Here is a 26,798-nt window from a genome sequence, read left to right on the forward strand (position 1 = left end):
TATCAAACCAATTGTCCTAGAAGATCGGGTGAGGGCTCATTCGAACTTAAATTAAAAGCTCTAGGGCTCTTTTTAAGTGACCAAAAAGATTGGAGGGCCACTAGCCCCCCCTGCCATCCTGTTTCTCCCCAATGTCACCCGATCAAAATTTTGAGATAGTCATTTTGCTCAGTAGAGTTGAAAGGTCCAATAAATATGTCTCTGGGGGTGACGTGACCCCCACAAACCCTGGGGAAAGGGCTTTACGCCATGAAATTTGCCCATTGTTTAAATATATTATTTGTTATTGGGAAGCATACAGGCACTTTTCGGGGGGGGGATTTCTATGGGGGGGATATTTTCCTGGGAAGATTTGCCCTGAGTACGGAAGTTTCTGGGGGTGAACTCTCGAGGGGAAACTTCTCACTGGGGGAATTTGCCAGAATTCCTGTACGAAATTATTTTATTTGTCTTACTTTCTCTTTGGCGACTGAATTTCACATTCGCAGATGTTCCAGGGGCATTGTCCCGAGAAATTTTTCAGACTGGTCGGGATTGTCTGGGGGACTTTCCCTTGAGGGGGGGGGGTCCTCGGGAAAAATTGTCCATGGGGGACTATTCCGCAGGAGAATTTTTTTTATAGGGGATCTTCCGTGGAAGAAAATTTCCATTGGGAGGGGGAATTATTCCGTAAATAAGGGGAGCTGCCCCTCCTAAATACCTCGCTCTTTCGCTAAAGCTTGACTTTTTGTCCCAATTGTTTCAGAACGACTCCTGAAACACGAGGGTATTTAAATAGAATAAGAAGCGTTTTTAAAGTAATATAAAACTTTAATGTGATGAGCCAGGTACTTATGAGGGGACAGCTCCCCTCATTTACAAAACAGTTTATTTTCGTTTTAAAATTTAATGTTGCTTCTTACTTTCAGCTGAAAACACTTTTTTTTATTTAGTCGCTCATCAATTATTTTTACACTTTTTTTTGAGGGCAGTGACAACAGCCTTGGAACTGTAGCAATGACACTCTTCATTTTAAAAAATTTTTTGTGAATGAAGTAAAAAAAACAGTTTTTTTTTTGTCAAATAAATTTAGCCCAATAGCGATTGTGCTTTATTTATGCCCTAAAAAGACTTTAATTAACACCATGGCAAACGCGCCGCCTGGAAATTTGTCAGGTGAAGGCAAGTAGGGCCAGGAGTTTTGTTTTTACCAGAATTTAAATGGGATTATTTCTCGTTTTTTTTCTTCTTACGTGTCTTATTGTTTCCCAGTCGGAGAGGGAGGAAGTATCCACCCCTCTGATCCCTCCCTTATATGTCATGTATCTTGTATTCTTGTAATAAATTTGATTTTTTCTTTTGCCTCCTAAAGATTTGAAGATTTTAATTTTATAAATGTTTAAGAAGATGAAATAATCTAGTCATACAAGCAATTTAAAGTAAAACATTAACTAAAAAATTAAATTAAAACCTATAAAATTTGTTCGAGAAATTTGAAGTTGTCAATGCTGCAAAAGCAATCATTAATTTTGGAAAAGGTCAACTTTTAATTCAAAACAAAGACCGACAAACCTGAATTTTAGGGTCAGCTGGATTATAAAAGGCAACTTTCAATTTTTATTTTCATTGACAATCCAAATTGAAAACAAGAATATCAGTGGAAAAAACCCCTAATATCAAAGAATGACTGTCATGAACCATGAAACAAACGAATACGTATTCCGTGCCATAAAAATAGGAAAGAGAGATTGTGGGGGCCCACTTTGAGGAACCACGTTCAGCAGGTGGCCCATGTCAAGCGTGGCAAAAACTGCGCCAATTGCTACGGCAACTTGCGAAACGTGGCGGAAATGGTGCAAGTGTGGCGGAACGTGCGGTACCAGTGGCGTTTTCAGAATTACAACAGGTGGTGGAAAGTGGGTACCCCCTCGAAAGAGATACCAACAACAACGACAAAACAGCTAATGTTACCAAAGCCAACTTGCAGCCCTTCCCCTGGGGACTGTGGGGGATTAAGTCATCCTTAAAGACATAGTTATTAGATTTTTCGACTATGCTGAACAAAATGGCTATCTCAAAATTTTGATTGGGTGACTTTGGCAAAAAATTGAGCTTGAAGTAAAAGTGATAATGAAAAAATTGAACTAAAAAGAATGAAAGAAAAGTATTAAAAATGCCTGTTTTTGTCTGCAAACAAAATGAGACATCCACAACCAATCGATACAAAATTTATACATGTGTTCGAAATTTTAAATAAAGGTATTCATTTTCTGGGTCATTAACGTCGTATAATAACCGTTCAATGGGCTTGGTCCTCACCGAAATGCATGGTAATATGTGGTTTTGCTTAATAGATAGCCATCTGTTGATTCTCTGCCTGTGAATTCAACTGAAAAGAGGATACTATATCAGCGGACGTGTTCTGCTCCGTGGCATTTATTGGCTTCTTGCTATTTTCTTTTTGAAGCCTATAATGAACGATATTTGATTTAATTTTATTCAGAAACTGAAAAAAAGACTGATGTTGAAATTCGAAAATTTTAATGTTGGTGTGCAAATTCTAGAGACTGCAGCACAAAAATTTCAATTATAAGCAATGTGTGCGGCTTTCCTCTGTCCAAACATATTATCTACATAAAAAAAAAAAATTTGTGTTAAGAATGTACTTTCTCTGATATCGATAAACAGAGATCTACTTTCTGAGATATGACCCAGTATGTACGAGGAGCAAAAACAGTCTCCGTTGGGTTTTCACGGCCAAGTCCTAGTACACACATGATGAAAGTCGGTGGCAAAGGTGGGAAGAAAAGGAACACTGGAAAACCCATTCAGTATATTCTGCATCTATTTCTCCTGTTTCAAAAAAGAAAAAATCACTTTGTTCGATTTTTTTGAAAACTTGAAAAATGCAGATACTAGGTTTTGTCACAAGGCAGCCGAATGACGTGAGCTGAACTAAAAGTTTCGATTTACTGGCTGTCATCCTTGTGTATAGTTGATAGTTGATTAGCCTTTTAAGGCCGTATTGTGTTGGGTGCCAGAGAAAAAAAAACCTTACAAAACTGACATTCTAACTGTAAAATATTAAATCTAGTTCGCAAATTCAAGGATTGAAGCTCAAAAATTTCAACTAGGTAATGGGCGGTTCTCAGTGAAGCCGGAAAATTATTTCACTTGCTGTTATTCTTATATATATATATATATATATATATATATATATATATATATATATATATATATACAAAAAAAAAGTGATTGGAGGCTGGAATTAATATAACCAAATTATGTGGGAAATGTAAAAAAAAAATATATAAGAAATCGTTAAAATATCTAAATTTTGAAGGGGGTGGTCGTAGGGCTAAGGGTTCCTTCCTTAGCGTGTTTTTAGATTTTGAAGAATATTTAAATTAAAATAAGAGAAAATTGACATACATAGATAAGGTACTTACATAGAATAGAGGCTCTTGGCTCATGCCATCCGCATCCTCACTTCCAACATTTCAACATTTTTACAATTCATTCTATAATTCCTAAGCTGTTTCATGTAATTTGTCTTTTGGTCTTTTAAAGCTACCCCCTCCCCATCTTAAAAATAAGCTTCTTCACACATCTTTGATGGTGGAATTCGTATAGGCTGAGAACTGAAAGTGCTGCACATAAATTTTCAGCCTCTTTTTTTTTTTTGCTTAAAGGTATTAACTTCCTAGAATATAGGGCCTGAATGGACTATTTGAGAGAAAGAAAAGAGATCAATTAACATTCAAATCTTTCCGATAACATACTGTGGTACTTACGTGTTATAGCGACCACATTTGAAAACCTGTTGGGAACATAGCCATAAAACTCATTTAGTTTGTAATATGTACTGATAGTGGAAAGTGTCTGACCATGGATGTTGAAATGAAGATTTGGGATTTGTCAAGGAGTGAAGAAGAGGCAATTAGATTTTTCCAGGATAAGAGGGTGTTGCCCAAAACAAAACAGTGCGTCAATGGACACAACATGACTTTATACTCTTTCGAGAAGAAGCCTTTTTGGAAGTGTACAACTAGGCCATTTTTGAAGAAAGTTGGTTTGCGTGTCGATACGTTGTTTACTGACAGGAAAATGCCATTTGTTACTGCAGTTCGTTTCATTTATTGCTGGGTTGACGAATCGACGTCCGTGGCCTCCCTTCAACACGATTCTTACTGACATCTATGCGTTCTGGGTGGCCTACTTCCCATAATTCTCTGTTGTATTTTCCATAGTTTTGTTGCTAAAGTATTATATTTTTACCATATTTTGGTATATTTCCTTAGGATTAACATAACTTCACTTCTTTAGTGTGGTCGCTATAACACCCATACTGTAAATCACACAGTATTTTAGTATCAAGGATAACCAGGATACTTTAAAGTACAATTGCCAGAATCGATACTTCTAACAATGTGCAAGAAAGAGTTAATGTGGTAGGTAACGCTGTAGAATAAGTTGAGTTATAAAAAAATTAAGATAAATTCAATAGAGGCCTGCTGCAGAAGCCGTGGTATCCTCCAGAGTGACGGAGTTGGGTAACAATTAATATATGTAGGCCTACCTGTCGCAGACAAAAAAAAAAACAAACAAAAAAACACGCAATCTAGCATTGTTCTCCAGTCTCTGCTAATTTTGACAGAATATAACCGAGTCTCATTAATATTATAATTTTATTCCCTTGTATGGTTTCATAGTCAGCTTAGGCAATGGCTGTGCTGTGACAAATCCAATCTGGTCACTGCCTCAACGCTAAAAGATGCTGACGATTAAGGACACGTGATTCCTTCATGTTAACCGGTATTTCGTCAAATCCATATCCCGTAATCACATTTGCATTAAGAAACAATAGCCTATGCCCAATTTGCAACTTTATTCACCACCTATTTTGCAACTGTGTCTGTGCTGAAGCTTCTTCCACAATAAAATATAGCTTATCCTCACAAAGACTATTCTATGACGTTCAGGAGGAAGATGAAGAAAAATAAATAATAAGGGGTTCCATCGTAACATATTTCTTTAATTGATTCCATGCGTCGGACGGCCAGCTTATATGTAAGATACAAAATGACATGTTAAGCTAGTATGTACTCCATTTTTTTTAAGCATTCAATTTATTGCATATTCAATCATGAAATAAATATAAACGAAAATCAGATGAAAGTAAAGATTGACAGTAAAATTAAAATGAACAAAAATTACCCTCTGATGACCCTGTACGCTAAGTTTTAAGTTTTTACGTTACGCTTTATAACTATGTTTTAACATACTTAATTTTTTTATCAGTAACATATTCTTAACATGAGAGTGACTGAAATTACCTCACTACGCTAATGTTTAACTTTTTAAAAGGATGCTTCGGAATGTAAAGACTCTTTTAGATGTATTTGCTTTGGATTGTTCTAAAGATAGGAGGAAGGATAATTCTCATCCCCTTAAATCGACACTCTCAACACAGAAGTCTCAATAAATTCATTAGATGGAGGAAGAGCCATATCCAGTATTTTTTTTGGGGGGGGGGAGGGTACAAAAACTTAAAAAGATCGTATTAAAAAATTATTTTTATTCATTTTTGTAACGTTTTTACGTGTTGGACAAACTTTCGGGGGGGGGGGGGTTCAAACCCCCCTGGAGGGGGCTGAAAAAACATTTTTCAGGTTGTAGTTTCAAATTGTCTTAGGGAACTCTTAAGACCGATTTTGCTCTTAGGGACCCACACCGACTCTCCTATCTGTACGCAAGTAGACATACAGACGTTATTTTAATTTAACGTATTTTCTCAATAAGAGGGAAGCTCTCGCCCCCTCATCGCTAATAAATGCTAATGGGTAGCTTTTAATTTTATAAATGTACATTATTTTGATCAACATATTTTTTGGTAAATACTTTGGTTTCAGTCTTTCGTCTATTAGGGTGTCGCTTACTATTGACAAGATTCGCTCTTTAATTACATTTCATTATTTTGAACGGTTTGATTAATGTTGAACTATTATAGTTATTATTTAAGATGAAATATATTCACAAAGGGTGTGTGGGAATGGTGGATAGGCAGTGAACTATTACCTGCATGTCTTATTCTATTTTTATTCAGACCTGGAGCACAAACGAAGTCAATTTGAAGCAGACAGACAGTAAGTCCATCTATTTGTGCGATGTTCGTTTCATTGCTGATACTACTTGGGTACTCACCCTGAATGAGCTTCAAGGGCATATTCAGGATTTTTCCTCGGCGGATTTACAATAAAAAAAACGCATCAAAATATATTTATATGCATCTATGTTACGTTTTTACAAGTCGGACAATAATTTTGAGGGCCGCGCCCCCCCCCCACCCTGGATACGACCTTGCTGAGCTTGGTCTGCCTCCAAGAAAGCTGGATATGATTTTTCGTTAAGAAATCATCCTTCTCTTCATGTCGATTGTCCCTTTTTCTAGGTCCGCATTAGGCCAGCCACCAACTCTGAAGAGTGGATCCCGCTTTTCAATGGATTTTTATAAACCCATTTAGAACCTCTGCAAAGTATCTTAAATGGGGGTAATTTGGCAGAGGATAGAATATGACACACAGTAGGTTTAAATGAAAGGTAAATGAAAGACACCGAAAGGTTTAATGTTGCCACAATTGCTGTTTTACAAATTCGGGTACTCACGTCATTCTGCATAGTAACCCTCTCTTTTATCATTGATTTTAAATCCACAAGACAGTCGTCTATGAATCACGCCACCTCCAATTATACATCGAATCAAAAGTAATAAAACAGTCAAGAGCACCCACAGGGGAGGGAGGTAGAAGCAGCATCCTCCCCCTCACAACGAAGACGAAAAATACACAATAATTGCGTGGAACATCTGGGGAAAATATCATGTTTTTTTTACAACAAAAATTATTTTAAACCTTAACTCTCTTCCTCTGGGCAAATTTCTGCCATCTCGCTTCGACTCCTCTGTTTGGAAAAGTTTTCCCTGGTGCCCTGCTCCAAAGGATATACCGTTTCCTCGTAAACTCTTAAAGCTGACTTTTTACTGCTATGTTACATCTGGGGCTGGTGTCAAGTTTAGTTTTACTTTTGACTCAGCTAGACAACTGTTTGCTGTGTGTTTTGTCGGAAGTTTCAGCTCCCCTGAGAACCAAATGCAGGCACCAAAGTTCCAATCATCTTCACCAAGGAGCTTTTTTATTGACTAGCTATTTTGACATACCTGACATACACAGCAGTTAGGTTCATTGGAACAAAAGGAAAGAAAAGAAGATTAAACACTCCAAACCAACTCATATGTTGTAAAAACTACATACATAGAATGACTCCTTATTTAACGAGTGAATACCAGAGAAGCTTACAAACTTACTGCTTGGCTGTGTCATATATTATACACAGTAGTTCGGATACAAATAATAACAATAATCTAATCATGGCAACACTAATTATAAGAATTATTTAGCAACGATAATATGCCGTGTAATGTATTTTTGGTTGGATTGTTATTTCACTTTACACATGTCCACATAGAATAGAGGGGAGGGGAGGGGTATCCCTATTAAGATATGGACTTCTTTCCTTGAAACATTTCGTAATACCCCATTTTAATTTTTAGGGTGGGTATGCGGTTTTAGGGTGTGATTGCTAACATTGCTATTATCATTACTTTTCTGAAGTGTGTATCGTCTCACCTAAAACTAAAGGGCTTATCTCATGTTTTGTCCGAAATAAGTTATTTCGCTAGGTGATCTGCATTGACTGTTTGCATTTTTTAGGAACTTACTTCAATCGAAGACTAGAGATAGTGTCATGATTTGAGAAAATTGTATTTCAATTCAGTAATTTAGTTTAATCGTAAGATTTTATACAAAAGAAAAAAATTCGAAAAATTTTCTTTTTTCAAAAGAAAAAAAATCAGTTTAAATCCTTCCAGGTCAAACTATCCCTGCAAAAAGTTCGAAATATTATTTTGCTTTCATGTAAACTACTGGAAAATATGTGATATTTCTTTTTGGTCTGTATTAGGCGAAATTTAAAACTAGTAGTTCATAGCGTCTAAATCCATACCCAGGTCCAAATATATGGAATAGTATCGCATACAATAATAACCATATTCCTCCTATCTGGATAAATTTATGGTCAGTAGCCTTTGTATAAACCAAGGTAAGATGGTCACATCTCATCATGATAACGGTATGGGTAAAGATAATTTAAGATAATGTCAGTCGTTAGTGTTTTTTGTAATTTGCATATGATTGTAGGTCGTCGGACAAATGATGGAAGCCGATAACCTCATTGATAGATATGAAATGATGACTACGTCGCTTCTTGAGTGGATTCGACGAAAAGTGGTTGAATTGGATAATCATATTTTCCCCAATTCATTGGAGGGAATTCAATTAAAGATGGCAGAATTCAAAAAATATATTACTGCTGAAAAACCTCCCAAGTAAGTTAACTACTAGATACAAATCGTGCACATATCCAAGGCTGCCACTCATGGTATTAATGTACCAGTTGTGATACCTTTTAATGGTCTTTCCATATTAATTATTTGAAAAAAACTACGTTTTCTAAAGAGTTAAAGAGGCTGAGTTACAAGGTCGAACCTTAAAACGTACAGGGATTAGGAGGCACAGTTGGGGCTGCCGCCCCCAAACCCCCGCTTTCGCAGCCTTTAAATAAAAAAAAAATTTAAACTGAAAGTAAGGAGCGACATTAAATCTTAAAACGAACAGAAATTATTCCGTATATGAAGAGGCTGTGCCCTCCTCAACGCCTCGCTCTTTACGCTAAAGTTTTTATTGTTTAAAAAAAGAGTTGTGAGAAAGTCAAACTTTAGCGTAAAGAGCGAGGCGTTGAGGAGGGCACAGCCTCTTTCATATACGGAATAATTTCTGTTCGTTTTAAGATTTAATGTCGCTCCTTACTTTCAGTTTAAAATTTTTTTTTTTAAGGAGTGATCGGATTGAGCTGAAATTTCGAGGATAAGCTCCCGGGCCCTAGGAAAGCTTAACCTCTAAATTTCAGCCCAATCGGACAACGTTAAAGGGGGGCTGTGGTGGGAGGGTCCAAACTTCCGGCCCAGTTTACCCCATGAAGATAAAGTCGGAGGAGGATGAAATTTTGCAAGTTTCTTAGTTTGAGCTTGGGCTACAAAATGCGATTACCGCCGTCTCTCTGCGACCTCTAGGACCTGAAATCGATTAACATTGTGGTGGGTCGCCTCTTTATAGAGGCACAAGTGTGCCTCCTTGATTTAAAAAGAAAGTTTTTTTTTCCGAGGGAACTAATTGAGCGAAGTAGAAACTTAAAACGAACACAAATTATTAGTTCAAAGCATATCAGAGGCAACGCTATAGCATTACCTATAGTAAAGGCCATACGGCTCCAATGTTTTATTATTATTTATTTATTATCATTTGTTTTTCCCAAAGGCACTTCATATGGAAAGGGTCGTCTTATTAACTGCAATGGGGGCTCATTTGATTGAAAATCGAGAGTTCTAGTGCCCTTTTTTAGAGTCAAAAGTGATCGGAGGGCAACTAGCCCCACGCCCTTTTTTCAAAAAATACATCCGATAAAAATTTTGAGATAGCCATTTTTTAAAAAGTAGTTCATTGATCACATAACAAAAACTCCTGTGTCGACTCAACGCCCAAGGGCCCGGGGGCAGGCGTTGTAAGTTATGCCCTGGGGGCATACAAGGTTCTAATGGAAGGGATGCTCATGTAAACTTCAGAGAGGGCTCATTTGATTGGAAATTAAAAGTTCGAGTTCACTTTTAAGAGTCAAAAGATATCGGAGGGTAACCAGCCCCCCACGCCCTTTTTTCCCAAATGTGCCCGATAAAAATTTTGAGATGGCCATTTTGTTAAAAATAGTTAAAAGATCATATAAAAAAACTCCGGTGTTGACACAACCCCCCAGGGCCATAGGGAAGGCGTTTTAAGTTATGCCCTAGGGACATATATGGTTCTTATGGAAGGGATGCTCGTTTAAACTTCAAAGAGGGCTCATTTGATTTGAAATTGAAAGTTCTAGTTCACTTCTTAAGAGTAAAAAGAGATCGGAGGGGACCTAGCCCCCCCTCCAAGCCCTTTTTTCCTCAAACCTATCCGATGAGAATTTTGAGATGGCCATTATCTCCGGGGTCGACAAAGCCCCCCAGGGCCCTTGGGCATGCGTTGTGTTATGCCCTGGGGGAATATATGGTTCTTATGGAAGGGATGCTCGTAAAAACTTCTGAGAGGGCTCATTTGATTGTAAATTGAAAGTTCTAGTTCAGTTTTTAAGAGTCAAAAGAGATTGGAGGGCAACTAGCCCCCCTCCACGTCGCTTTTGTCCAAAATGCATCCGATAAAAATTTTGAAATAGACATTTTGTTAAAAATTGTTCGAAAGTCAGATAACAAAAAACAGGTGTCAAAACAACCCCCCAGGGCCCTGGGGCAGGTGTTGTAAGTTATGCCCCGGGGCATATATGGTTCTTATGGAAGGGGTGCTTGTATAAACTTCAAAGAGCTTATACGAGTTTTCGAAAATATCATATAACGAAAACTCCGAGGTCGACACAATCCTTCAGGGCCCGGGGTAGGCGTTGTAAGTTACGCCCTGGGAGCATATATGGTTGTTATGGAAGGGATGCTCGTATAATCTTCAGAGAGGGATTATTTCATTTGAAATTGAAAGTTCTAGTTCAGTTTTTAAGAGTCAAAAGAGATCAGAGGGCAACTATCCCTCCAACGCCTCTTTTCCCCCAAATGCATCTGCTAAAAATTTTGAGGTAGCCAATTTTTTAAAAGTAATTCAAAGATTGGATAACACAACTCTGATGTTGACACAACCCCCCAGGGCCGGGGGTCAGGCATTTCAAGCTATGCCCTAGTGGCATATTGGGTTCTCATGGAAGGGATGCTCGTATAAAATCCAGAGGGCTTATTTGAATTGAAATTGCAAATTCTGGTTAAATTTTTACGATTCGAAACAGATCAGAGTGCAACATGCCCCACACCCATGCTCTTTTTTCCGCAAACCCATCCGATAAAAATTTTGAGATAGCCATTTAAAAAAATAGTTCAAAGGTCAGATAACAAAACTCTGGTATCGACACAATCCCCCTCCCTGGGCCCAGGGGACAGGCTTTGTAAGTTATATCTTGGGGCCGTATATGGTTCTTAGGAAAGGGATGCTCGTATAAACCTCAGAGAGGGCTCATTAGATTTGAAATTAAAAGTTCTAGTTAATTTTTTCAGAGTCAAAAGAGATCAGAGGGCAACTAGCCCCTCCCCCCTCCACGCCTTTTTTCTTCCCCAAGCCCACCTGATAAAAATTTTGAGGCGGCCATTTTGTTAAAAATAATTTCAAACATCAGATATTGAAACTTCGGGATCGACAAAACCCCCCAGGGCCCGGGGATAGGCGTTCGAAGTTATGCCCTGGGTGCGTATATGGTTCCTATAGAAGGGATGCTCGTATAAACTTCAGAGAGCTCATTTGATTGAAAATGGAAAGTTCTTGCTCACTTTTAAAGAGTCAAAAGAGATCAAAGGGCAATTAGCCCCACACGCCCTTTTTCCCCAAACTGATCCGATAACAATTTTGAGATAGCCATTTTGTTAAAAATAGTTCAAACATCAGATAATAAAAACTCCGAGGTGGACTCAAACACATTTTTTACTTTAATATTGTTACTTTGATACTAGTTTTGATACTTCGATAAACATTTGATTTAGAAGAAAAAAAGTTTGATTTTAAAATAAGGTATTTTGAGAAACTTGAAACTTTTTGCAATCAAACACGAACAAAAATTAATTAAAAAAAAACTTTCCGAAAAAGAAGTTTTTCAAAGAAAAGTAAAGGCCATTTTAAACTTAAGATCAGCAGATACAAATCCCTGTTAAAATTCAAAATCAAAACGAACAGAAATTACTATTAAAGAATAAATGAAACCCAAAACGAACATAAATTAAATAAACAATCATAGCAAAAAAATATAACAAGCAATAATATAAATGAATGAATAAATCTTAAAGCGAGTAATGCTTAAATTGAATATGCAAATCAAGCTTAAAACGAAAAATATATTTTTCTATTGAAGTATAAATGAACCTCAAAACAAACATAAATTAAATAAAGAATCAATGCAAACTAACATACAATATATACTAATGTAAATGAATAAATAAATCTTAAAACGAGTGAAACTTAAATTGAATATGCAAATCAAGCTTGAAACGAAAAAATATGAGAATGGTCTTTACTTTTCTTTGAAAAACTTTTTTCGGAAAGTTTTTTTTTAATTAATCTAACATATATCAATAAAACTAATGCAAATAAACCAACTGGTGATATTTCCCTATGTTTTTAGGATTACAGAAAACTTGCGCTTTACTGAAAACACAAAAGCCAAGCATAAAAAACAAGAATATTAATTTAGGAGTCGAAAGTAAATAAGTAGCGTCACACCAGCAAGCTAATCTATAGCACTTTTCATAGTCCTACAGGAGCTGTGATATCAGCAACTTTCAGTATGCAATTAAAATTTTCTTAAAAACCCAGGCATAAAATTAATAAGTTTAAGGTCATTGCACAGCATATAAAATAATGGATTGATTTATCAGGTAACATCTTGGTCTCACCTAGTATTACTCGAAATGAAGAACATATCAACCGTAATATGAACTCTGGAAATCCAGTTATTTCTCTCTATAAAAGTGAGAATTTTAAGTTGTGATTCAAATTCTAATGCGAGTCTGTAGTGACCCTTCGAACTTGTCTACAAAATAATCATGAAATGTCCTTTTCAGATCCAAAACGACAGTCAATCATTGAACTGAGCTCATTGTGCAAAAGTGATGCCAAATTAAACGAAAAAATAACTAAAGCAACAATCTAAAAATGCTTTACTCTTATAATGTTAAAAGTGTCCTTAAAAGGTTTACTTTTACCGTACCAAGACTCCTATATTGTTTTGTGTTTTCAGTAAGGTGCTAGTTTTCTGTAATCCTAAAAACATAGGGAAACATCACCTGTTGATTTGTTTGCATTAGTTTCATTGATATATGTATAGCCTGTGAAGTAATAATTTTTGTTCGTTTTAAGTTTCAACTTCGCTCTTTACTTCCCTCGGAAAAATTTTCTTTTTTTTAAATTAATCTACGCTCGTTTTTAATTAAAATTTAATTTAGAAAAAAACACTGCTATGACCTCTTTTATTTATACGGAATAATTTCTGTTCGTTTTAACTTTTAATGTTCCTTAGTTTAGTTGAAAACATATTTTTTATATAGTTTCTAATCACCTCCAAATTAGGGGAGATCAGCCACCCCAACCCTTATTAAGGAGCTGAACTAAGAAGCAGTATAAGCTACAAGAATTGAAGGACAAAATAAGTTTAGAGTGAAAAAAAAAAAATCAAGACATATTGTCGTTTCTTTTGTAAAAAAAAAAAAAAATAAAAAAAGAAAAAAAAAAATCTTTCATTCATTATTTAAAAAAATTATATTTAGCAGCACTTAAGAAAGTAGCTCCAGGTGAGTAGCTCTGACACAAAAGGTTAACTGAGCGGACAGGTTTGTGTATCGACATACTTGTGGAATATTTTGCTTGCTCAATAGAAATGTGCCTTTAGGTTTAGGGATTTAATTGACCTGTCCCTAAATAAAAAGCCACTCATTACTCAGGAATGAATGGAAATTAAAAAAAAATATCATTTTTTGTGTAGGTGCGATATATAGTATTATAAACTAAGTCTGTTTTCATTTAAAAATTTTTGGGAAGAATCACCTGAATTCTCCTAGAGAACTATTTTCATTTGTCTTTCCTCCTCTTTGGATGCACAATCTTACGTATGGAGAGAGGAATTTTCAAGTTGAAATTATTTTCAAGTAAATAATTTGAATAAGTAAGTATAATATTAAGTAATCCTTATTTTAATATACAACTTTGAGTGGTTCCAGAACCATCTGTCTACACTTCTCCAACCACTAAGCGGCTGGGGGTTGGGGCCTGGGCCGTAATTTGCTTTGGAACAGAGGAGGCAACTTCCCCTCATAGACCTCAGTTTTTCTCCAGACCCCAGTTAAACCCCGCCCCTTCCCAGAGTCATTTTTATTTAGTACATCTTTACTATTTTTGTTACTATACGGCTCGTTTTTCGGTTTTATCTGTCATTTTTACTTGATTTAGGAAAATCGGCTTCAATGTTAACCCCCCCCCCCACAGGATTTTGACAAAATTATGCCACTCGTTGGGGTATGGATTAAGTGATTTACTCAGAATGTCGTTGCAGACCATGGACTGGATAAACTCTATTACATTGTGAATCAAAATGCTTGACCTAACACCTTTCTGGGACGTGCGTTGAAAAATGAGTGCATCACATTTACAAAAACAGTGAACTTATCTTAAAATGATCGTATAAAAGGGAAAAAACCGTGATTGAAAAAAAAGAAGCACGAGTCGAACGCAAGCCACTCTAATTCGAAGTCGAACGCTGTACCAACAGAATCATGCCTCTAACAATCTAATTTGATATATTCGTGTTTGTACCTTAATTGCGTAGCTTATTAAGGGGGCTTGGAGGAAGAACATACGGGAGGTGTTCTTGCAAACCTCCGGTTAAGGGTTTTGGAACTTAATTATTACAATGATGATATCGTTTTATACTTCCAAACTTTTCTACTTAAGATGTGACATCAAAAGTGTTGTTTTTAGTGCTATATGACACTTACGGATGGTAGAACTGATAAACATCGGGAGGTGTTCTTGCAAACCTCCGGTTGATACCGTTGATACCAGTTGAAACCTACAATGATACCGTTTTATGCTTCCAAGATTCTCTACTTAAGAAGTGACACCAAAAATGTTGTTTTCAGTTCTATATCTCACTTACGAATGGTAGAATTGATAGAAAGCACGTAGATATGAGCAAAAGTTTTCAAATGAGCCGTTAAACATCACTCTAAAAAGTTCCACTAGCCCCAGCTTTTCCACTTGAGACATGGCACCAAGAGTGCCGTTTTAAGTGTCCTTTGAAACTTGCAGATGGTTGAATTTATAGGAAGAACGTAGATATGAGCAATATTTTTATATGAGCTATCAAAAATCTATCTAAGATGTTCTGGTAGCCCGCTAGCCCTATCCCTCGAGAAACGGCATAAAAAATGGCATTGTCGATGTCATATGGCACTTGCAGATGGCGGAATTTATATAAACCACGCACATATGAGAAATAGCTTTTGAATGAGCTGTTTAGTATTTCTCTATGAAGTTCTACTAACTCGCTAGGCTTGGAAAAAAGAAGAAAAAAGACCGTTTTAAAGTTTTTTAACTTTTAGTTACTATGGACTGTAATTCGCTCTTTATTAGGTTGCAGCTAATGCTTCAAACATGACAAAGAGTTCATTGCAAGTTCTCCCCAGAAACTAGTTAATGTTGAAATCTATGAAATCTGATAGATGGCAGAATTTTTAAAAACCTAGTAAATATAAGCAATATCTTTTAATTGAGCCATTAAACATCTATCTACGATGGTGTGGTAGCCTGCTAATGTTTCAGTAGCTTACTGATGAGCAGACGAATTACACACGAGGGCTGGGGGGGGGAGTATCCGGGAGGGGTTCTCGCAAACCTTCATTTAAGGGTTCTGGAACATAACTACTACAATAGTACTTGTTTTGTGCTTCACATAAGAAGTGGCACCAAAATTGTTGTTTTCAGTGCTATATCGCACTTACGAATGGTAAAATGGATAAAAAAAAGCACGTATATATGAGTAATAGCTTTCAAATGAACCATTAAGCATAACTGTTATAAGTTCTGCTAGCCCAATAGCCCCAGCTTTTCCACTTGAAACACGGCACCAAAAGTGCCGTTTTTAGTGCCATTTGGAACTTGCGTATGGTTGAATTTATATGAAGGACGTAGATGTGAGGAATATCTTTATATGAGCTATAAAAGATCTGTCTACGATATTCTGGTAGCCTGCTAGAGCCACCCCTTGAGAAATGGCACAAAAAGTTCCATTTTAGTGCCATGTGGCAATTACAGATGGCGGAATTTACAAAAAGCACGTATATATGACAAAATAACTTTTGAATTAGCCATCAAGCATCTCTCTATGATGTTCTGGTAGCCCGCTAAGCCTGTCGAAAAAAAACCGGAGACAGATCAGTGCTACCGACGCAAAAAAGTGATTTTCCTTGTTGTTCAAGGAAGGGGACTGTAATTTCTCTGTGTAAGGTTTTCGACCTTGCTGATTCCCATGGTACCCTTTTCATTTTAATCTGACGCCATTTTAGAGGGGTTGGAGATTTTGTTTCGAAACCACCATACATTTCTTTTCAGTCACTTGTCACATTTCTTTTCAGTCAGTGTCAGAAGACGATGTTTTTTGCTAGGCAGTTTTTTTCAATGCGCGTTTTTTTAAATTTTGGTTACTATGTGCTGTGGTTTGCTCTTTGCTAGGTTGCAGCTACAGCTGCAACCATGATTTACTTTGGAATATTGAACTTTACTACGACGTTGAACATATGTAACTGGTTGACTATGTGCATTAAATTTCCAGTTCAGGATATGTAATGCCGTGCAATACTTTAATCCAGTCAAAATAGACTGTATAAAACAAAAAAAGAAAAGTAAAAGAAAGAACCCGTTATGGTAAAAGCTTAATCATCGTCAATCGTAGAGCGAGGCTCGTAGAGCATCGTCAGGCTCGTAGAGCTTATTCTGATGACTTGTGATTGACGATCTTAAATTTAAAGCGTATAACCCAGCTACGAACTCACTGTCGGAAAAAGTGATATTTTTCACTATCGAAAAATCTTCTAGGCATGGATACACGGGAGGCCGCATGGAGCTTATGAAACGTAAACCAGTGAAAAATAACAACATCTCAGTAGAACTAGCATAACGAGGTAATTTATGTAAAAAGTGCAAGGAATCATAATACGCTACTTTAAGATGACGTAGACTGTGAAATCTAGAATTACAAACAAGAGACAATACAAAAATATTAGTACGAAAAAAGAACAAAAAAGATATTTAATGAGCAATGACTTTACCGAGTTGGCAAGTAGATTGCCTCTCCCTCAAAGCATGGCGACGATGAGCATCGTCAAGAAAATGCTCGTTAAAAATAAAGGCAAGGTAATACAATTCCACCACAAAGGATAGATCATTACCACGTAATCCAACCTGTGGAAATAGGGGTGCCCGAGAATGTCGTAGACGAAATTATACAGGCTGAGTAATGTGAAGTGGTGCAGAATGTAAACAACGTAACTCTCACAGATTCTGAGTAATAAATTGAGCATATTAGAGCAAGTAACTAACCCGAACAAGGTTATCAGGGTCATTTCAGTTGCTAATAGAATAAGGTTCAATGTGGCAACCAAGTCTACTAGCGCTAGACGCTTATAAAAGTCATCACAATAAAACAAAAAGAAAATAATAGCAATTTGTAAGCCTTCTTGGCAAACATCATTTGCTGAAGAGAAGATGGAGTCATCTCAGAACCCTAACAAAAAATACAACTGTCGTAAAGACTAAAAATAATTACTGACAGAGCTTAATTTTAGTACATGGGCTGGTTTTGCCTTCTTAGTCTATTTTGGCATGAGCCTTTTTAGCTCGTCTCGATAAATATGGCTCTATCTACCAATATACTTGCAGGTGCTTTGGTGCCCAACGCTTCTGCGAGCGTTGAGGTCTGTGTAGTTGAGAATTCAGTCTACATTGCTTAGTCGTCGCATCCAAGATGGACTTGCGATATATCTTTGGCTAAATCGAGTAGATAAGCGAATAGGAAATAGGGCAATATCTCAGGAATTTAACATGGGGTAGTCCTTTCAGGCTAAAATACCTTTCTGTAAAAAAAAAGTCGAATTTAAGATGCTTTTAATGAGCCAAATTACCAATAACATTTTAGAAGACACATTACTGGACCCTCCTACTGAAGTTTTCCTTCCAAAGTAGCACAAAAGTCAAGGTTTTAATATATATTGCTTCTTCGTTTCAAGGAGTAAATCAGTTTTACCGCACAAAAGAATTTGCGTCCTCTTGAAATTGACTAAGAAACCTGTTTTATTGAGAAATCAAGGCCGTACCCAGGGGGGGGGTAGGGGGTTTGAACCCCCTCCCCCCGGTTGTTTGACCCGTAAAAACATAACAAAAATGGATATAAACAAATTTTTTTATGCGTTTTTTTAGTTTTTTTTTGTGTAACCCCCCCCCCCTAAAAATGCTTTGAACACCCCCCCCCCCCAAAAAAAAAAAAAAAAACTGGGTACGGCCTTGTAAGAAAGTGTCATCCCACTTCATTCCTCAGTTCCTACGATTTATTTGGGAATAATATTGACTTTTCTTGTTTTAATAAGGTATTATTCCTTCCCAGTCTAACCAAGTTAAGGAATGAAAAGAAATTGAGTTAATAGCAAGTTGTACCACTTTGCCTTTGTTGCTTGGTGTGCATTATCAGTTAAAATTTCGTGCATTACTGGAATCAAGAAAAAAAAAACATAGTTTTGAATGAATATTTTAAATTTTGCTGCGTCTGTTTTGTATGCGAATCAATTAGTTTTTATTTGAACTAATTTTTAAGTAGTGCTATTGTGTTATCAAAACCAGTGTTATCCTAATCTATTTGGACAATGCTAATCACCGTGCTCAGAATAACTTATACAGATTTTAACATTCTACAAAAAATTCCTTAATGAATTCTAAGTTCTGAAGGTGTTGTTTATATTTAAATTTTTGTTTCTAGTTCAATGGTGATCAAAGATCTTTATTGTGGGGAAAAAAAAATGGAAAATGTTGATTTTAAAAATTCTATATCTGTTCAATTAATTGTTCACATCATGTAAGACAGCCCCTGTAGTATTACTCCCCACTTTTTACTGTAGACACTCTTTGTGCCTCCTAGTTTCAGGTGCAGAAAGTAAAAGTTCAAGTATATGTTCAAATAAAGCGAAGGGAATAACAGATTTAGTATTTCTTCTCGTCGTTTTATATCTGAAAATGTATTTGAACAGGCTTTTTTATTGTTCTTGTTTGCAAACTGATTTTAATTTGTTAACGGATCATTAAGTAACGTACACAGTCCTTCTTATCTTGTTCGTTCAGATGCGGTATTAATTAAATGAGACTGGTAAATTAAATGAGTGGGGAGTATTACTCCCCACTTTTTACTGTAGACACTCTTTGTGCCTCCTAGTTTCAGGTGCAGAAAGTAAAAGTTCAAGTATATGTTCAAATAAAGCGAAGGGAATAACAGATTTAGTATTTCTTCTCGTCGTTTTATATCTGAAAATGTATTTGAACAGGCTTTTTTATTGTTCTTGTTTGCAAACTGATTTTAATTTGTTAACGGATCATTAAGTAACGTACACAGTCCTTCTTATCTTGTTCGTTCAGATGCGGTATTAATTAAATGAGACTGGAACTGATAAAGTATGTTTGCTTTAATGTTTAGCTTGTCTATTCTGGTTAGTCGATTTATTATTTCATTTTCTAACTTTATTTCTTTTATATCTATTTCATTTTATGACATGCTGTTACAGCTTGAACTGATAAGTTTTAACTGAGTCCATAGGTATTGTTGAGAGAGTTGAGCATGTCGATGAAGTGTCAAATCGCGCTTCATCCACAAACAGAATCGTCAATTTAAATTAGCCAATTTATTTCAATTTGCAATTTTACTTATTTTATATTTATTTCATTTTATGACATGCTGCTACAGTTTCAACTAATATGTTTTAACTGTGTTCAGAGGTATTGTTGAGGGAGCTGAGCTTTTTGGTGAAGTGGCAAAACGTTGGTAGTAGTTTAAAAGGTGTTACGCGCCTTTTGAATATTTTGGGTGGCTGAAAAAAAAATGTTTTTTCAAGCCATTGCTTCTTAAAACATCAACCCCATCAAAATAAACAAATTTTTGCCTGAAAACGCATACGTGCAAAACGCATACGTATTTGGGGAATTACCACGTTTTCTTTCCATATTAAACCATGGAAATTATTAAGCAAAACTAATTAATTTAATTTGAAACCACTTTTTGTCCATACAAATTCAAACATTAACACTCTGCTGGTTCCCAAAGACAATTACGTTTTCAAAGGAAAGCTATAGCATCCTAAACTGTTTGGTGCCATGTGTTTTTAGCTTATTCCAAACTGCCCCTCAAAACTTCATAACTGTCTATGGTGGTCTTTTTCATTAAAATTTGATTCCCCCATTTTTGATATTTTTTTAAAGATGCTTTGGGTTGTTTAAATTTCCGCTTAAACAATTCAAAAAAGTAGATTTTGTTTTCATTGTCCTTGGTGCTGTAACTACAATGAAAAATTCAAAAGCTCTTTGTTGGTTTTTTTTTGTCGTAAAATTTATGCTTTGTAACGCGATGCTTTTAGAACATCTGTAGCCAAAATGAGATTCTCTAGACAAGAGTTAGTTCTTCTTTGTGGATTGTATATGTCTTTCTGACGTTTTACAGGTGGTTATCATAAAAATTTTGAATTTACTCCCTGTCCCGTGGAGGGAAACGCGAGTCCCCTATTAGTCAAACATTAGTTTTATATTATTTAACTATCATATTTTATAATGGGTTTAAGAAAAGGGAATGGGAAAGAATTACCAAAGATTAAAACAACTAAAACAAGAAAACCATTTTACCTCCAAATGCATTCACTAGAAGTTTTTTTTTTTTAGCACTTTGCGAGTTTTGTCATCTCAAATCTCGAAGCTACTTCCCAAATACCCTTGAAAGTTTGGATATGCCGCCCCCCTATGGAATATTAGCATTAGAAAAAGGAATTATACGCTTTGGTCCGTAGTTTTTACGATATTGAATTGTTATACTTTATGTGGGGTACCCTGTATATGCTGCAAATATAGAGATGTTCTTGTTAGTTTTTCAAGGATTTTAAGATTAAATCAGGTTTAAATCTGCTCGATCATGGGTTAGGATAAAATATAATGAAGCAAAATAGAAATTTTGTACAAGTGAGCAAATTCTTGTAAGCCTATGAATGTGTAATACTGAAAGCTATCTCTTCCTCTACTGATACTTTTTTACAGGTATCAAGAAATGAACGACATCGAAGCCACTTATTTCAACATCAACTTAAAACTAAGCTCCCTCCAGCGACCTCCATACCAGCCACAAGAAGGACTTGAACCGCACAGCGTCGAAAAGGCGTGGAACATCCTTGAAAAATCCGAATACAAACGAGAAATCACCCTGAAAGACGAATTATTGAGGCAGGAGCAACTTGAAACATTGGCCCAAAAGTTTGATAAGAAAGGGTCTCTTCGAGAGGGATATGTTAAAGAGATGATACTTGTCTTGAAGGATCCACGATATGGCTCGAATTTGAATCAAGTTGAAGCTACGGTCAAGAAACATGAAGCTATCAGTGCTGATATTCTTGCTCGGGTAAGAGAATAACAAATATGCTGTCATTCATAGCAAAGAGATTTACAATATGGATTATCCAATGTTATTGTGCATCATAAGCATGTGTGTGCACATTGGCTTAAGTGACCATTGGAGGGGTGATTGAGTTTTTCTTTCAGGGGGGGGGGAGGGGAGATACGAGATAAAAAATTCTCCCACACAAAAATATTTTTCATAGAAATATGTAAAATCTGGCCGCTGAGACGAAATAGAACCTAACTTAAATCATTCCCAAGGGAAGCTGTGACTTTTTAATTAGGAAATATTGGAAATTGCAGTAGAATCTATGTGTTAGATTATTCAAGGAAGTTTCCATTATAGGCATATAGGCTATGTGATCCTTATAGGGATAGCAGATGGGCATAGGGGACTCTTAGAGGGTCGGAGTTTTAAGGACCTAAGTCTGGGCACCAAACGACCGTAAACCTATGGCCTGATGTGCCGCTAGTCAGCCATTTACGCAAGATTTCTCCCGAGAGTTGTACGTGTTAAACTTTCTTTTAACGGCAGTCTACAAACGGGTTTTCGGAAATTACATCCCTCGACAGACTATTTCAAATGGAGGAATCAAATGGAATCAACTACTCAGTACAGTATTTCTCCTCTTGCAGTTAATCTGACCGTATCATGTTTTGGCGTCTTTACCGCATTGGCTTGGCAAACGACGGTACAAGTAGAGATAGGGCGTCAGAGGGAGGGTGGTTTATGTTCATGTAGAAAATAGCCATTGATACCACCCAAATTCCTCACTTCGAGGCTGTAAAGATACCCTATCGATGCTTTTTCGCATCGACTCACTCTGGAAGGCCTATTTAAGATCTTCTGGAGTGGCCCCAGGAGAGTTTTAAGATCCCCTACGAAAAGTGGGCCTCCATTACTCTCAATTGTTGATATATGTGACAGGGAAGGGTTGACCAGTTCAAAATGTGAAAAGTCCGTTTCAAGTTTCTATTTATTAATAATTTTCAAAGGCATAAACTGCTCCTCCAATTGACTCTTCTCACCCATTTTCTGGACCCAAAAAGTATATTTCCTTAATTTTAGCTTTAAACAATGAAAACTTATTGAGAACCCCAAGGAAAAATTTAAACACAAGAAAAAAATATTATATTGCTGCAGATTTGCTGACTAATGATTAAGGCCAATGATTGAACAATGGTTTCTTTTTTTGCCAGAAAAAATTCTTATTTTTTTCGCAGTTTGAAGTTTTAACTTCAAAATTGTCGTTTAATTTCCGAATTTATTAGAATTAATTCTAATATTTTATGCATAGATGTTTCCAATTTATATTATGTCCACGCTGTAAACAGAATTAGCCATATTTATCCTCTTTGTTTTAACTTGTAAAAAGGTTTGAAAAAGAAGAGAAACGGGTAGAGAGGAAAATAAGTTTAAAGCATGAAATTGATACCTTTGACATTTTACTATGTTTCATAACATGTTTGCTATGGCTGATGAACTTGACGAAAATTTGCTCTGCAAATTCATGAATTAAAATGAAGCTTTCTCTACTTCGGATAGATATCTCCTCACTATAATGTCTCCACATTGCATGTGATTTTTTCACTTTTTAGAAATACATTTCACGATATGATAGCAATGGCTAAAGAACTTAACAAAGGGAATCAGTCAGCAAATTTCATAGATTCCCACGAAATTAATCATTACCAGAAATTGTCACATCTTATAGACATATAATATTCATTCCAAAAAGTCTATTACAAGCTCTAATAGAGCCAATGTTGCTTCTTATGTTACTTAAAGAAGAAAAACACACAAAAAAAGACGAAACGACAAGGAACAACAAACACACTCTAAAAACTGAATAAAAACGAAATATGTCACACATAAAATGATCAGCATAAAAGCGACGAAGTTTAAAACTAATAAAAGTCAATATTATAATTGATACCTTTACAAAAAGGAAGAGATTCAACTATTTAATATATCAGTTTCAGATATCTTACAGACGTCCACATACGACATACATACATCTCAACATTGTAATGTCACCACATTGTACGTGACTTCCTACAATTGACTTTTTATTTTTATTTCTTATAGCAAGAGAGATTTGATGATCTGACAGCAATGGCTGATGAACTTGTAAAAAAAAATCACTCTGTTATTTTTGTAGATTACTGGAAATTCATGTCTGCAACACATAAGTGTTTTCACTGTATACGTGATTGCTGCAATTGATTATTATTTTTTTTTTGCTTTTTAGCAAGAGAGATTTCATGACCTGATAGCAATGGCGGATGAACTAGATAAAGAAAATTACCACGGTGCTATGCGAATCAAAACTAGACAGAAATCCATTTTACTGAGCTGGGAGGAATTGCTATCACTTCTGGAGAAACATCGTCTTTCTCTTGGCCACGCTTTCAACTTAGTGATGCTGCTCAGAGAGGTTGAAATTGTCTCCCTTTCCGTTCAAGAACTAGAGGTATTCTTCTTCTTTAGTTTTATGTATAACGAGGACTAACTTAACGCTTGAACTGTCTAATGTCAGAATATGTTAACCTCTAAGCATTAACGAATTAAACGCATTAATCAAAAGACAATTAAATGTTCCGTGGTTTCAATATAGGTAAATTCAGTGGAGGTTCCAGGGAGGGCAGGGGGGCAATTACCACGGGCACGGAAATTTTAGGGGCGTAAAATTTCAATTAAGATAATCATGCTAAAAATCAATTATCAATTTATTAATAAAATGAAAATAAATTTAGAAATAAAAACTATTAAATAATAATAGTAATTAAATAAAGATAATAATAATTAAAATGTAAATTAATAATTAATTTATAAATTGACAATAATTTTGTTAATAAATGACAATTTTACTGAAATTTGACCTGAAAATCTTGCGGACAGGAAGTGAGGGTGCTAATCAAAATTTTGCCCCTGGCGCAAGTTAGCCAGAACCGCCACTGGGTAAATTATCAAATTATGTATGATAAAGTCGCACATAACTTTGTTGCCTATTGTAACTTTGTGGCCTTCGTAACTTTGTATCCTATTTTCTGAATAGAATAGAATTTAGCCTATTTGGTTGAATCTACAATTTAGTTGTGGTTCTTAATAAGGCTCTATTTTATTGGTGTTTGCTCCCCTCTGATCCCCCTATCGCTTACCCTGCAATGTGCTATGTTCCTAGAATTACGTTTGAGAGTTCCTCGAATAAAAAGTGAAAATGTTGTATCGACGATTAAATTGGGTAACGTTGCCATTACGCTTGACTTGCTGTAATAAAGATCACTGCACTGATGATGTGATTTAAGAATTTAAACAAAACTCTGGAACAGTGGGTTAATTTAAACAAGCAAATATTCGGCTAGTTTTAGCAGTTACGTTTCCCCAATTTTCTGTGAAAACATAGAATCACTTTCAAGAGGAGGCCTAGAAAGTCGTGAGCGTGGTAATTATCGTGGTAATAGTCGTGAGCGTGGTAATTATGGTAATTATCCAGAGTAAAGGGGATTGAGCACACAATTTCTGTCATTTTTATATGATTCGTCGTTTATTTATTTTTATTTTTTTTCATATTTACCACCTTTCCGCCTAAATAAATACACCCATGAATGCTTACTATGGCCTTTACATTATTCTAAAAACTAGATCGGAAACCCTGAAAAAGGGCTGCTTTAACAAGATAGTTATACTATAAGGCTGTATCTGTGTGTTTGTACATTGTACCCCCCCCTCCCCCCTTAAGGTTTTCATGCAATGTTTGTGTATCTTTTTCTGACAAAATGTCATTTAAGACATGATCTCGTGCTGGTAATCTTGGTAACTAGAGGATTACCAGCTAGGTGTATGGGCTGTCGTTCTAACAGACAACGATTTTCTAGAAGCAGCACTGCTTCATAAGATAGGGAGCGGTGAATAACGTTGCTTAGTCAAGACATCACGACGTATTTTTTTGTTTTGGTTGGAATGACTTTTAGACTTTTGAAAAAAATAGGTATTCAAATTAGCATTTATCAGCCCTGTTGGCAGAAATTTGCCGGTTGATGCCGGAAAGCACTACCTTGAGTTAGTTCCTGAAATTACTAAATTTGGACTTTAATGATGAATTTGGCACTGACATTGTCCTGTCTTTTGAGGATTGTTCAAGGACCTTAGCCAAGAAATCCTGCCAAGAAAATCTCAAGAAAAACAAAGACTTGCACAACTTATACGAAGATTGAATGTTGATTTTTCACATCTCAGCTCCTGATTGGTAACTAACAGGGATAATTTGGATGACTGTTTTAGCATATTCCAAACACTATGTTTTTGTTCTCTATGAAATACTTGATTTTGTGACATGCCTAGGGCTATGGTGAATTCATTAGTTTCGGACTAATTCATTCGTGTGAGCCCAAATATTTAAACTGCTGAGATATTTACTTCGAGAATGTTCTAAACCTCCCTAAAACTGAGAAGTCCTCATATTTCTGCATGTTTCCGAAACCTTTTCAACGTGTTCTTCAGTCTATATATATGTAAAAAAAAAATCTCAAAGTTGACATAAGTCAGATGAAAGTGGGTGAAATTTTTTAGTGCCATACCTCTACATAGGCCAGTAAAGGGGGGGGGGGGAATTCCTTTTAAGAATTAAATAACGAGCAAAAACGAATGAAGAAATGAACTTGTCGGTTTTTTAAAAACCTAGTATTCCTTCAAAATACTCTTAAAATATCCCTTATTCCATGTGGTCAACATTGGAATTGGGAGTTTTCTAAGCATCTTTGGACGAATTAAGATAGTCTCTATTTTCCTTTGTTCCAGGGGGAAATCCTCTGGGGACTTTTTTGTGTTGGGATATGTAGAAGAGACTAAATTCTTTTCGTGCGCGAACTGTCAAATTTGGCAGTAAAATATTTGAAAAATCTTGAAAGTTCAAAAACGGTTCAGAATAAATAGATTGACTGCAAATATGTTGCATACATACCTTGTGGTTAATTTTAGATGCGTTGCTATCCCCTTATAGAATTAAACAACAATTATACAGAAATGAGTGAGAATGGGATATTAAGAAGTTCAAAGGGGCTTTGAAAATTTTGGAGTCCTTTACTTTTCTTAGGAAATGTACTAATCCTCTGGTTTAGAGCCAGGGTTCTTTTGTTTTAACCCTATAATTTCGTTTCGTGTTATATTCATTGAACGTTATTCTGAAAATTGATACTGTTTTTAATATTGAACTTATCGTTGGAAATTTTGAAATTTGTTAATACTAGGATTACGATAAGTAAAATATAAAAATAGCTATATTCTTAAAGTTTTTTTTTCTGTGCCCAACAAAAAGAATAATAAAGAACAACAATGTAGTGCCTCCTCGTTGAGAAATAGTTTATACAACATGATAAAAAAAGGAAGAGTGGTGT

The 26,798-nt window shown here is 35.9% G+C and overlaps 1 protein-coding gene across 9 annotated transcripts in view; it reads left to right on the forward strand.

Annotated features, from left to right (window-relative positions):
* Positions 1-26,798, forward strand: part of kst (spectrin beta chain, non-erythrocytic 5 kst) — a 333,164-nt gene that overhangs the window by 114,066 nt on the left and 192,300 nt on the right. For all 9 annotated transcript variants that reach the window (XM_089085798.1, XM_089085799.1, XM_089085797.1 and 6 more), the window contains exons 7-9: positions 8,235-8,422; positions 21,048-21,405; positions 23,654-23,875. In XM_089085798.1, the coding sequence (XP_088941924.1) occupies positions 8,235-8,422; positions 21,048-21,405; positions 23,654-23,875 (768 nt within the window). The remainder of the gene's footprint in view (positions 1-8,234; positions 8,423-21,047; positions 21,406-23,653; positions 23,876-26,798) is intronic.

Source organism: Artemia sp. Qi Xiang Cuo, chromosome 3 (assembly GCF_049724085.1).
Source record: "Artemia sp. Qi Xiang Cuo chromosome 3, ASM4972408v1, whole genome shotgun sequence".
NCBI classification, from domain to species: domain Eukaryota; kingdom Metazoa; phylum Arthropoda; class Branchiopoda; order Anostraca; family Artemiidae; genus Artemia; species Artemia sp. Qi Xiang Cuo.